This window comes from Taurulus bubalis (assembly GCF_910589615.1).
Source record: "Taurulus bubalis genome assembly, chromosome: 3".
Taxonomy (NCBI): domain Eukaryota; kingdom Metazoa; phylum Chordata; class Actinopteri; order Perciformes; family Cottidae; genus Taurulus; species Taurulus bubalis.
In genome coordinates this window covers 17,858,666-17,873,013 of record NC_136591.1, presented here as the reverse complement: position 1 = coordinate 17,873,013, position 14,348 = coordinate 17,858,666, and the positions used below count along the sequence as shown (strand labels likewise).

Below are 14,348 nucleotides of genomic sequence, written 5' to 3'. Positions count from 1 at the left end.
GTTATCTCCGCCAGTGAACTGCCATCCAATGCGCTCACCAGCATAGTGCGCTCTAGCGCCTCCACAGGAATTCCTTGACTCCTGATAAAGTCAGTGTCCAAAAAGTTCTGTTCAGCCCCGGAATCAATGAGGGCTGACAGGTGCACAGGCCCTGATGACAGCCTCAGGGTGGCAGGAAACAATGACCGAGACTCAGAATGGGGAATTCTCCTTGACCCACTCGCCAGCACCCCCACTCCTATTGACGAGCTCTCTCTTTTGGCTGAGCGGAGCACACGGCCATGCGGTGTCCCGACTCCCCGCAGTACAGGCAGCTTCCTGTGCGTAGGCGTCTCTCTCTTTCCTCCGGAGAGAGATGAATCCGCCCGAGCTGCATCGGCTCCGGTTCCAACGGGGGAGGGGCCGAGGAAGGGGAGCGGGCGCGCGCCTGGCCATACCGTCCGACCGGGCTCGGGGGCTGAGAGCCGGGAGCGGAAGAAAACTGACGCACCGGATTGGAAGACCGGTAGTGCCTCTCCCGACGGCGTTCCCGAATACGGCTGTCCATCTTGACTGAGAGCGATGAGCTCCTCTACGGAATCCGGTTCGTCCCGGACGGCCAGTTCATCTCTCAGAAGCTCCGACAGACTGCAGCGGTATATTCCCTTCAGCGCCTCACTCCCAACCCGATTCCGCCGCGAGAATCTGGAAATCCACGGAGTACTCTGCTGCGCTGGTGGACCCCTGGCGGAGACTGAGCAGGCGCTGTACAACGTCCCGGGTGTACACCGGGTGGTCGAATACGCTCTCGAAAGCCTCCTTGAAGCGCTCGTAGGAGACCCGAGTAGAGCGTCTGTGGAGCCACGCCTCAGCCCAGACCAGCGCCTTACCATGTAGCAAACCCACCGTATATGCCACCTTCGCATTGTCCGAGGCGTACGTGCGGGGCTGCTGGGTGAAGACAAACCGACACTGGAGCATGAACCCTCGGTACTCCCCAGACGCTCCACCATAAGGCACAGGAGAGGGAACAAAGGACTCACGGGTGCAGGTGGACTCCTCGTCCTCCGGGACGGGCTCCGCGGCGGCGGGGCTGCGCAACAAGAGGTTGTGCAACATGCCTCCGATCTCCTCGATCTGGGACCCGATGGCACGCTGGGAGTTCAGTAAGTCCTGCAACACCTGCTGGTGTTGGCCGAGGAGAGCGCCCTGCGAGGCAACCGCCCCCTGCAGCTGATCTGCAGAAAGCGATGCTGCTGCGGCGGCTGGGTCCGTCATCTTTGGTCGGGTTGTTCTGTTAGAAAGTGTGTGGTGTTGAGGACCCAAATGCACAGACGCAGCAGTTCAAGTTCCAAGGGCGGACTTTATTGCGACAAAACAAAACACAACGAATAGACAAACTAATACCACCGGTAATGTCCAGCGAACACAGGAGATCCACCTCCCCTGCCCCAGAGTCGGGAGGGCAACTCAACCGCTCTTGTGAAGGATGCTCTTGAAGCACGCCAGACGGATTCCGCTCCAGAGTCGGGAGGGCAACTCAACCGCTCTTGTAGTCAATGCTCTTGAAGCACGCCAGACTGATTCCGCTCCAGAGTCGGGAGGGCAACTCAACCGCTCTTGTGATCCACTCTCACCTGAAGAAGCAAACCGAACTGGAACAACCCGACAAATGAGCCAGGTACGCAGTGGTCCCTAAATCACCTGCCGGTGATCAAGGCAATGCACAACAGCTGGGATGAAGGAGAGGGGCGTGGCAGTGGGCGAAAACCGGGGGTGGAGACTTACGAGCAGACAGGGAATCCAACAGGTCACTCAAACTCCCTGCCTTCAATGATGTCTGTCTGACTTATTTAGGTATGTAAGCTGACCTTGAGATCATGGACCTTTGAGGACATTTGTTCATGCTTTACATCCTCAAGCTCTAAAAAGATCATCGGAAAAACCTTAAAGGTATATTTAAGTTGTTTAGGGTAGCTAAGTTCCAAGGCATACATAAGGCTCTGAATCAGGTAGGCACAAGCAGGTGCAGCATCAGTATCATAAAGCGACAGGTTTGCATGCCAGAAACACAAGCAAGTTTAAAATCCATCGAGTCTAAAATGTATCAAACAAGTTTTGTAAAGTGAATAGCATTGCATTGTGTATATACATTTTCAAAAAATGTAAGTTGTCTCTGTGTTTAGAATGAAGATTTCATGAATACCCCCGGAGAAACATCTATACATGATTCCACAAAGCCATCAACTATGCAGGATTGTACAATGGTGTTTTCATACAGGCAGGGCTTCAAATCCAAGCGGCAGAGGTATATTTTCTTTACCTCGTAGACCTTGATAAACTCCTCGGGTTTTTCACCAACTTAGAGAATGAGGTCTCTGATCACAGCTTCTCTTCAAGAAGCAATGCTGTTGTCCTGTAGAAATATGAAAAATGGGATTAAGCCCTTTCGTAAGCCTTTCTTCTGTACAGGCTCAACAGTTTGACAGTATTGGTCCAACTTCCCCAGGAATGTGGACAGTAGTGGCTTCAGTGTGATCCTCCGAAATTCCTCCGAAAGAAAGGGGGAGCTGTCGGGAAGAAACTCGATGAGACCCTTGACAAATTGAATGAGGCACGTACAGTTTAGAAGTTTTTGTGTAGAAGCAATCTGATGTCTATACTTGGCTTAATCCCATTTTTCATATTTCTACAGGACAACAGCATTGGCCAGGGGGTTTAATTCTCATATTTCGCCCGAAAACTGCGCTCCAGAAGCGGTGATGTTTGTCAAAAAATCGGGTTAGTTTTCCCCATTAAAATTGTCAGATTTCAGCCCGGAGAAAGACTTGAGAAAGAGTTGCGAATATTCGCAACTATTCGCAATAATTCGCATGACGCGGAGTTGCGAAAGCCAATCAGCATTGAGAAGCTCCGCCCGGCATCATCGCCGTTACTGAATGAAACTGCTGGCCCGCTGAAGGAGCGCTTGAAACGACTTCACTCAGACACTCGTCCTGGAGGAGTCGGAGCTGTGTGTGACTACGGATAGTGTTATGAACCCAGACACGGGGCGGTTGATGTTCCGACGTGTGTGGGACTTCCTCAACAAGTATAAAGCAGAACTAGAGGTTATTTCAATGCTGAATGGCGGAAATAGTAAATGCTTTCACAAACACGGAGATAGAAGCTCCGCCCGGCATCACCGCCGTCCTGCCGTTACTGAATGAAACTGCTGGTCCGCTGAAGGAGCGCTGGAAGCGGCTTCATTCAGACACTCGTCCTGGAGGAGTCGGAGCTGTGTGCGACTACGGATAATATTATGAACCCAGACATGGGGGCGGTTGATGTTCCGACGTGTGTGGGACTTCCTCAACAAGTATAAAGCAGAACTAGTGGTTATTTACCTGGTGGATGAAGGAAATAGTAAATGTTTTCAAGACACAGAGATAAGCCCCGCCCCTTTTCCCCAGCGATGGTTGCGAAAAAACGGATTAACCACATAGAGCGACCTGCGGCGCAATATAGGCGAAGTGGCGTTGCGAAAATTCACAACTGTTTTGGTGTGAACACGGCATGAGAAAATCGGCCAAAGTATATCCGAGGATCAGCCTGCTTGTCCTGGATGAAATCGGGACATATTACGTCTAACGGTAGTTTAAGGTCACTTGCTAACATGCAAAGACTGTATCTAACCAAATCACTGTACATTGCTATAGCTTTATTCTTACCTTGAAGTTCAGCTCGCAGTCCTTTGTTTAGGTGGTTCCGTTGACTTCTGACCGAAAACATGAAATGGCGGAATTCGTGTGGCGAAATTGAGTCACGTGGCCACCAATACTTTGCAGAGTAAATACAACAATGAAATGTTTGTTGTGTGCATTGACTTCAGAAGATTTGTTGAGATTACGCAGATACAGCTTGTTAAGGAAGAAATGCACAATCTTTAGTCATTTAAACAAATACAGATCAAGTCCAGGACTAGAATTTTTTCGTGTAGAGATAAAAACATACCTTTTCATTGTTAATATCATATATTTAATTGTGTTACATATACATCTTCTCATAATCACTTTTATCAGTGTAGGTAAATTGATGTGTAAAATGTTTGCTGTGAGCTTCCTTTGGGGGTTGCCTCATATAAAGAAACAATGTAAATCTTTGTATTTACGGTAATTTCTTCAAAATCATTTCATATTTCATGAATATTCTCTTGTCCTCTACTCTATTGTTTCACAGCAAATCTGTGTTGGCTAAGAAAACTGGTGGAGACATTTTGTCTGGACTACAACGACGAAAGGTCTGACAGACGGGAGTTACAGTGACATCTCATAAACATGAATTAACATTGTATGCAAACTAAACTAAAATGTTTTTATTTTTAATGCATTGTTATTAAGACATGGATATACTGGTGTTTGTTGTTTTTTTCCCCCACAGACATTTTTTAGTTGTATTTTCTTTTTTTAAGTGTTAATTTGACTGTGTATGATTTAATGTGTAGCACATAATAATATGAGTTAATGTGTAGAACATTAATATGAATTATTGTGTAGCACATTATTTTTAGTTCACGTGTAGCACATTAATATGAGTTCATGTGTAGCACACATTTATGAGTTAATGTGTAGCATACATTTATAGGAGTAATGGTAAAACAACTTTTTACAAAACTTTTTACAAAAAACTATAATTTTTTTTACATGTTTTGTGAATCAGAGATAATTATCGACACAGAAGGAATAAGAAGAAGATAGGACGTCATCTACACAAATGATAGATACTAAGAACTGAGAACTCTAAACTTCTTTCCTTTAAAATTGAAAAGATGTGAACTCTATTTCCATCAACGTTCGTCTCAGAATCCGTTGACAGAAGAAAATCTGATCAGATCAGAGAAATGCCAAGAGGACCAAGAATTGCTCCATTGTCTCATTTAAGAATCTTTGACTGATGGCAGACTGTAACCAGCTGGGTTTAGGAGAGGAGAAGAAGAAGAAGAAGAAGAAGAAGAAGAAGAAGAAGAAGAAGAAGAAGAAGAAGAAACATTAAACAAATAGAGGAGATGAAAAGAGAGGGAAGCTGGTGTAATTAAAAAGAGGGAAAGAAAGGAAAACAATGATGAAGGAAAAGGAAAGGAGAAGAAATAGACAGAAAAGTGCAGAAATGAAAAAGGGATAAACAAAGGACAAGAGGAGGTATCTGAAAAAAAGATCAAAGGAACAAAGAGGGGAAAAAACTGGATAAAATAAAAATAAAAAAAGAGTGAAGGTAAAGATAAAGAGTGCAAGGAGGAGAAGAGCTGGAGAAGAAGAGGAGGATGAACAACGACATAGAAGAGGAGAAGGAAGAGAGATATGGAAGAGGAAGAGGAGAAGAGCTGGAGAAGAAGAGGAGGAGGCAGAGAGATATGGAAGAGGCGGAGCACTGTGATTGGCTGCTGGAAGGAACACACACACACACACACACACACACACACACACACACACACACACACACCATCATCATCTCTACATTCCAGAGGATGCTCTTTGCACAGCTGGGCTCTTAGAGGAGGACAAAATAATAGAAACACCTCCAGCCCTTTGGCTGCAGATTGAGTTCCTATTAAAGAAAATATACACATGTATTATTATTATTATTATTATTATTAACAAAGATCCTCATCAATATATAAACTACCATAATATCATGTAATTTCTTAATGACTGCTCAGTAAATATTTGTTTTTGCAAAAACAAAATCGGAATGAACATTTTATGACTGTGAAGTATAATAATAATAATAATAATAATAATAATAATAATAATAATAAGCTGTGTTTCTGTAGATAGTATCGACATCTTAATGTGATATTTGCATCTTTATTGAAGGCACGTCTCACACATCATCTCGATGGCATCTCACTGCTGACATTAGTCACGGTCGACATTTTAAACATAAAACAATAAAAATATAATAATAACAATGACAACATAATAATAACAATTAACACATAACACAGATGTTATGATAACACCGTAAAACATTCACATTACATCATCCGTTCACAGGAAAGTCTTCATCAAGAAGCAATATAACATCAATTAATCATTTTACATCTCATGAAATGTTCCCCAAAGCCTGTGTGTGTCTGCTCTTATAACTTTGTGGGGACTCTCCACTGGGGAACTTCATCTGGGGACCAGGCAAGATGAGCCGTTCATTTCAGGGTTTAGATTATGGTTAAAGTTCATTATTAGGGTTAAAATTCAGGGTTAGGGTTAAAGATCAGGATTAGGGTTAAAGTTCAGGATTAGGGTCAAAATTCAGGATTAAGGTTGAAGTTCAGGGTTAGGGTTAAAGTTCAGGATTAGGGTCAACATTCAGGATTTGGGTTAAAGTCCAGGGTTAGGGTTAAAGTTCAGGGTTAGGGTTAAAGTTCAGGGTTATCATCAGGACAGAGACATAGGCAGCAGTAATAGTTTCGTCTTTGGCTCCCAAAGGGAATATTATTGGATGAAATGAATGTAAACAAATATACATGATAAATATTAGAAAATATGATGAGACTGTTTTTTTCTTCTTTTCCCTGCTTGTAAAAACTCAGAAGAGTTTATGTTGTGTGTGCTACTGCGATAATAATAATTAATAACCATAGCGCGAACGTAAGTTAAATTAATCAATCAATGAACCGACCGATTATCACCTGCTGAGTGAATCAATCAACTCCGTGACCAGACGACGTCATCTCATGAAGTGCAGAAGGCCTTTGATGTGTGATGCAACAGCATAGTAACATGCAAGTCATCCTGATTATTAATAATATATTGTTATGTCAGTGGGTAAAAGTTTCAGGTCCAACTGACTCTTTAAAGACTTGCAGTGACTCACTCAAGAAAACCACAGAAACAGGTTTGACTTTGATTGCAGCTCCGTCATTTCCTCTGTTCTCTCAATTATAAATATTAATGAAGTATTAAAGAAAATATTGGAAATTAAAAGTGAATATATAAAGTGTGTTTCTGTGTGTGGGAGAAATAACTTTATTCTCACGAAGCAAACGTCTATACTCATGAGAGAGAGAGAGAGAGAGAGAGAGAGAGAGAGAGAGAGAGAGAGAGAGTGTGTGTGTGTGTGTGTGTGTGTGTGTGTGTGTGTGTGTGTGTGTGTGTGTGTGTGTGTGTGTGTGTGTGTCTATGTTGCTGTATTGTGTGATCCAATAGAAAGACAGGCAGGTGTGTAGATCTTCACCGTCTCATCCCAGGAACAGTCCACCACCTGCAGGCAACACACACAAACACACACTCTTAGAAACAAGGACAGGTCTGCATGGGTCAAAGCTAGAGAGTTGTTTATCTTCTACAAAACATCTTATACCCTGGAAATGATGTTTACATTGAGGTGTTATTCAGAAAATGGGTTCCCATGGGTGAGGATTGTGTGAAAGATGATGTTTTCCAAATGGTGGTGCCAACTAAGTTTTGTCCTCTTGTCTTGGAAGTGGCACATGACAAGTGTGGACACTTTGGGGTCCGGAAAACTTACCTTAACATTCTGAAACATTTCTTTTGGCCGCGTGTCAAAAGGGATGTGGCCGCACACATTAAAACATGTCATGTATGCCAGCTAATGGGTAAACCAAATCAGAAGATCAAGCCTGCGCCATTGCAGCCTATCGCAGCTCAGAGTGAACCATTTACGCACCTCATTGTGGACTGTGTGGGTCCGTTGCCATGTTTCAAGTCTGGTTGTAAATATTTGCTCACAGTGATGTGTCAAACCACCTTAAGGTAAATCACAATGAAGGCTGTGGTGAAGGCATTGTCACAATTCATTTCTATATTTGGCATTCCTAAGGTGGTCCAGAGTGACCAAGGGTCGAACTTCTCATCACACATGTTTGGCCAGGTGTTGAAGTTGTTGCGCATTAAACTGAACCAGTCGTCTGCTTATCATGCGCAAAGCCAAGGAGCCTTGGAAAGGTTCCAACAGACCCTTAAGTCTTCTATGTTGTTTTTGTGTCAAGCTGGATAGAGACTGGGAAGAGGGGCTTCCATGGTTGATGTTGGCTGCGAGGGAGGCTGTACAGGAGAGTACAGGTTTTAGCCCAAATGAGTTGGTCTTTGGACATTCTGTGCGTGGTCCCTTAGCAGTACTAAAACATGGCTGTGTGGATACTAAGTTGCCAGTAAGACTAGTGGACTATGTGAATGGTTTAAGGCATTGTTTGTTTGTAGCTGGAAGTATGGCGCAGGAAAGGTTGTTGGGGTCGCAAGTTAAAATAAAGAAGTTGTATGACCGACGTACAGAGCGACATGAGTTCAATCTGGGAGACCAGGTGCTAGCGCTTATGCCTATTGTTGGTTCGCCATTTCAGGCTAAGTACACAGGTCCATACACAGTCACTGAGAAAGTGTCTGAGCTGAATTATGTCATTGCAACGGCGGAACATAGGAAGGTCAAGCGGCTCTGCCATATAAATCTCCTGAAACCGTACTACAGGCGTGTAGTGGACACTGACTTGAGTCAGGAGGTGGGGGATGGTGTTCATCCGGCTCTTGCGGTGGCTTCAGAGGGTTTGGTGCATGAGGGAGATGTGGTGCCGGAACCGGATGATAGTCTCCTGTACGGGCGCTTGAGAAATTCTGAGTCATTGGTTAATTTGGACAAGTTGCTGGCTCATCTGCCGCAGGCAAAGCGTGAGGAAATGTCGGAATTGGTACACAAATATCGGTGTTTGTTTGGTGATGTTACTTCACAAACTGAGTGGGTGGAGCATGATATTGATGTTGGGGAGGCTCAGCCAATTAAGCAGCACTTCTACCGTATGCCGCCGGTTAAACATGGGTATTTGGACCCTGAGGTTGAGTAAATGCTCCGAAGTAACATCGCTGTGCCTACATTCTCTAGTTGGGCGTCTCCATGTATTTTGGTGCCTGACTCGTCTGACTTGTTTTCTTTGCCGCGTATGGTTGATTGTATAGATCAGGTGGGGTTTGCAAAGTTTGCTAGCAAATTCGATTTGCTTAAAGGATATTGGCAAGTTCCTTTGTCGAAGCGTGCGCAGGAAATTGCTGTTTGGTAGGGTACTACATAAGCTTTTGTAAAAACTTTTCGACGATGATGTTTCCTCTCACTGAACTGCTCAAGGCCGGGGTGAAGTATGCTTGGTCGTCTGAATGTCAGGGAGCTTTTGATACCTGTGAAATCTCTGTTATGCTCTGCTCCCGTGCTAGCTGCTCCTTGTTATGATAGAGCGTTCATGCTCCAAGTAGATGCCAGCCAGGTGGGAGCAGGTGCCGTCTTGCTTCAGGAGGATAACCAGCGGTTGGTGAGGCCAGTCAGTTTTTTCTCGAAGAAATTTAACAGGTACCAGGGAAATTACTCTGTAATTGAGAAGGAGGCGTTGTCGCTTATTTGGGCCCTGCAGCATTTTAACATGTATCTAGGAGCAGGGGGGAGAGTTGTGGTGTATACGGATCACAATCCGGTCCGTGTCTCTGTCCCTAGTCACTGCAGGTGTGCGTTTCTCCCTTTGTCCCTGGATAACAGATGACGTGATGCAGAGCACCTGGTCTGGGAAAGGGGGCGGCATAAAAGCCCTGCAATAGCGTTGCTCACGCCGCTCAGGTTTTCCTCTCGGACGTAAGCTGAGTGACTCCAGGCCGTTGCTTCGGGTTACCTTGTGTTCGCTTTCGTTGACAACGCCTACATTCCATTTCACACGCTGACACGACTGATCTTACTGACTATCACACGCCATAAAGGGTAACTATTCTGTTATTTTGTAAGAATAAACATCTTACGTTACCCTCCACTGTGGTCTGTGCCGTATTTGTCATGGCCTAAGAGCCGGGTTATGACACATTATAACAGCAATCAATAAATATGTAATGTATACAATATTATACGGTTGTAATATATAATATATACAACAATATATATACAACAGAAAAGGGAAAAGAGATGCTTTGACTCCTTTAATCAGGTTTGTTTTTCTTGTGAAAAAAAGCTGATGATGGACTTGAGGACGTTTATTGTATAAAACACTACGAGTCACTCAACTGCATAATTTTTGTAGCATTATATTGTTCTGCCGTGTGTTTCACATCCTCCGGTGTTTTCACTGCTGACGTTTTAATGTCGACATTTGTCAGAAGAGAACGTTCAGTCCTTTTGACCTTCTAGCTTTTTGCTTAATTTCGATGTTTTTACCTCTAATTGCTGACGTAATGGACCCAACAACTATCCAAACACAGAGACATCATAAAGGTTTGTCTCTTCATGTGTTTATCAGACACAACCTCTGGTCTGAAAACATTCAAAACGATACAAAAATTAAAGTTGTGGACGTTCGTTTAGACCAAACAAGCAATTTCAAGACATTGCGATCGACATTTTTCACCATTTTCCGTCTCTATTTTTATAAAACAAACAATTCTTAGTTGCAGTGCTATTCATAAAGCAACACAATTACAAAATAACAATAATAAAAGCCAAGACCAATTAAAACCAAGATAATTGATTCCTTGTTTCTATTAAAACCGCCTGAAGCTCTAAACTGAGACGATTGAAACAAACTCACTATAATCAAGTGTGACGTGGCTATCGCCTGAATGACATGCCTCTGTGGGGACGTGGCTATCGTCTGATTGACATGCCTCTGTGAGGACGTGGCTATCGCCTGAATGACATGCCTCTGTGGGGACGTGGCTATCGTCTCAATAACATGCCTCGGTGAGGACGTGGCTATCATCTGAATGACGTGGCTATCACCCTGAATGACATGCCTCTGTGGGGACGTGGCTATCATCTGAATAACATGCCTCTGTGAGGGCGTGGCTATTGCCTGAATTTCATGCCTCTGTGAGGACGTTGCTATCGCTTGAATAACATGCCTTGTGTGGACATGGCTATCATCTGAATGACATGCCTCTGTGAGGACATGGCTGTTACCTGATTGACAGGCCTCGTGAGGACGTGGCTATCATCTGAATGACATGCCTCTGTGAGGACGTGGCTATCGCCTGAATGGTATGCCCCCATGCCTCGTGAAGACGTGGCTATCATCTGAATAACATGCCTCTGTGAGGACATGGCTATCGCCTGAATGACATGCCTCTATGGGGACGTGGCTATCATCTGAATAACATGCCTCTGTGATGACGTGGCTATCGCCTGAATGATATGCATCTGTGGGGACGTGGCTATCATCTGAATAACATGCCTTGTGAGGACGTGGCTATCATCTGAATTACATGTCTCTGTGAGGACGTGGCTGTCATCTGAATAACATGCCTCTGTGGGGGACGTGGCTATCATCTGAATAACATACCTCTGTAGGGATGTGGCTATCACCTGAAACACACCACCTCTCTGTTATCGGTCCTGGCTGCAGAACACAGCGGTTGATGAGGACTTCACTCAGTTCCAAGCTTTTCAAAGTAAAAGACTTTTAACATGACAAATGCAGCCCCGTTGCGCCGCTATGAGCAGTGTGAGAAACAAAAGGCTGCCGAAATGTCTTTGAGAGATTAGAAGAATACAGATCTGTCTCTCAGCTGTGTTTACAACTGGTTGGACTGGTTGGATTCCCTCTGGGAATTTATGTGTTTATACATATATATATATATATATATATATATATATATATATATATATATATATATATATATATATATATATATATATATATATATGTGTGTATATGCAGTATGTATACATACGAGACAAGTGTGTTATTCAGACCAGTTTGATCTGATGGTTTGTGAGGAAAAGTGAGGAAAGTGTCTTAAAAGATCTTATTGGAGAAATAAATCGTGATTACAGATATTACAGATGGGGCGCGGGGTGGGGGGAGTTGATTTATTATGTTTTCTTCTTCTCTTTTTTCATAATCCTTTATTAATCCACATTTTTATTAATTAATAATGGGGAAATTATTCTCAGCATGTTACCATCCTTAGTATTTAAGGAGCAGTGGGCTGCTGTGAAGCATTGGGGCTTCAGTGTCTTGCTCAAGCACAACATGCAAACTATGGGGAGACTGGGGATCGAACCGGCTCCCTTGTGGTTTCAGAACGACGATTCTCCCCATGAGCTACATGAGAACTTCACATAGTACAAAAGTACAAAGTACAGGGATATAAAACATCATTAATAAATACATGAATAAATGCCTGTACTTTCATGGAAATGTTTACACTACGGTGTTAACAGGTTACGCTTGCGCTTCCTCCAAAGTGGGGCGTGACAAAAAAGGTTTGAGAACCACTGGGCTAACGCTAATGCTAACGCTAGGGTGAAAGGTCAGACGATAACTTAAGGTTATTACAATTCATCTTCAGGGGAACATGACTATGAGCCAATGTCCTGTCATCCACTGGACTCACTGATATTAACATCTTCAGGGTGTCATGTTTAGTCTGCACACACATCATCATTACGGTGTGTGTGTGTGTGTGTGTGTGTGTGTGTGTGTGTGTGTGTGTGTGTGTGTGTGTGTGTGTGTGTGTGTGTGTGTGTGTGTGTAAGTGTGTGTGTGTGTGTGTGTGTGTGTAAGTGTGTGTGTGTCAGGGCATGAGTAAGCAGAGTTGCTCCGTGACTCAGCCGTTGAGGAAAGGAATGCCCTTCTTTAATTAACTTTAACAGCCAGCGTAATGGAAGGGCGGGCACACACACACACACACACACACACACACACACACACACAGTGGCCAAGACTGCAGGAAGAAAGCGAGCAAGGAGGAGGAGGAGGAGGAGGAGGAGGAGGAGGAGGAGGAGGAAGAAGAAGAGGAGGAGAAGGAGGAGGAGAAAGTTCAAAGTCTGGCTAATATTCAACTTCTTCTTCTTCAATGTATTTTTTGTTTTTTTTAACTTCAAATAAGGACAAAAACAATAATTAAATAGTAATAAGCTCTTGTCCGCCGGGGGAACAATGCACTCGTTATCGCTGGTGAAATGTCATGGCGACGGGGCTTTGAGTGACAGCTCACATGAACAGCTTTGGTGTAGGAGGCATAGAGCTGCAGAGAGTTTAACGTGAAGAAGAACAAAGAAGAAATAACAAAGAATTCCAGTTCATAACGACATACCAGAGAAATGCAGCAAACAGTCAAAGAAAAAAAAATCTTGTTTTTGTGTGATAATTTAATACAATTATTAGTTGATTGGAAGGGAAGTGAGAAAGTATTGAGAACAATAACAACACACATTTCTTATACATCACACTCAATGTAGACACAACACAAATACCACAACTGTACACACGCACTGCAGTATACTGTACCAAATGTATACACACGTGTACTCTCATGTGTGTGTATATACCTGCAATGTGTACATTACTGTTGCTTCTATAAAATAACCTACAGGCCGGTGAATGGTTGTCATCCTGCATTCCTGTATGATGTATCACCTGATCGTATCACACACACAAACACGTGTCTGTGTGGCCTGCAAGGTGATCCATCAGACACGTGTGGCTACACCTGGATGAGACCAGAGACCACACCAGAGAGAGAGAGAGAGAGAGAGAGAGAGAGAGAGAGAGAGAGAGAGAGGGAGGCAAGAACTGACTAGAAGAGAGAGGCGATGAGGACTAGTGTGAATAAGAACAACTGCTCTTCACTATGTTCGTACACACACACACAAACACACACAAACACAGGACCTGGAGAGTTACTGCACTGTGACTTTACAGGAATAAGGACCAGATGTGGATCTGGAGTACAATCAGTGTACAAATTTCAATTCAATGTGGGATCGGTTTGGCTAACAAATCTATATATAAATATGTAGCACACCCAATACAGAAACAAGCGCACACTTGTACTGCAAAAACATAGTAACATACTATATTTAACAACGTAGCGGAATACAACAAAGCGGAATACAACAAAGCGGAAAACCACGTAGCGGAAAACCACGTAGCGGAAAACAACGTAGCGGAAAACAACGTAGCGGAAAACAACAACGTAACTAGTGTGAATAAGAACAACTGCTCTTCACTATGTTCTTATAGAACAGGAATTATCTAAGGAGCATAACATGACGTAACAAACGTTTACTTGTGGTCTCACACAGGACACGGACAGCAGTCACCCGGGTGAAAGTCCAGTGCTTGTCAACCCGAGAGAAACAGAGGAGAGAAGGAGAGAAGAGAGAGGGAGAGAGGGATTGAAGGAGAGAAGGAGAGAGGAGAGAAACAGAGGAGAGAGGGAGCTGAGGCAGAAGCAGAGAAACAGAGTGGTGGGGATGGAGGTCAGCACAAGAGTTCTTAATATTTTACCGGCTGCTCCTCTAATGACATGTGTGATAACAGCATCACTAACAATACAGCTCATTACTGCTGCTGCCTCACACACACACACACACACACACACACACACACACACACACACACACAC

General features: G+C 43.8%; 1 protein-coding gene across 1 annotated transcript in view; it reads right to left on the bottom strand.

The window, feature by feature from the left end:
* Nucleotides 1-6,848: 6,848 nt before the first annotated feature.
* The window catches only part of pex7 (peroxisomal biogenesis factor 7), a gene marked incomplete at its 5' end in the record, with an annotated part of 60,670 nt that continues 53,170 nt past the window's right edge, over nucleotides 6,849-14,348 (bottom strand). Inside the window, one exon of the mRNA XM_079216150.1 lies at nucleotides 6,849-7,218. Coding sequence (XP_079072276.1) covers nucleotides 7,135-7,218 — 84 coding nt within the window. The 3' untranslated portion in view covers nucleotides 6,849-7,134. The remainder of the gene's footprint in view (nucleotides 7,219-14,348) is intronic.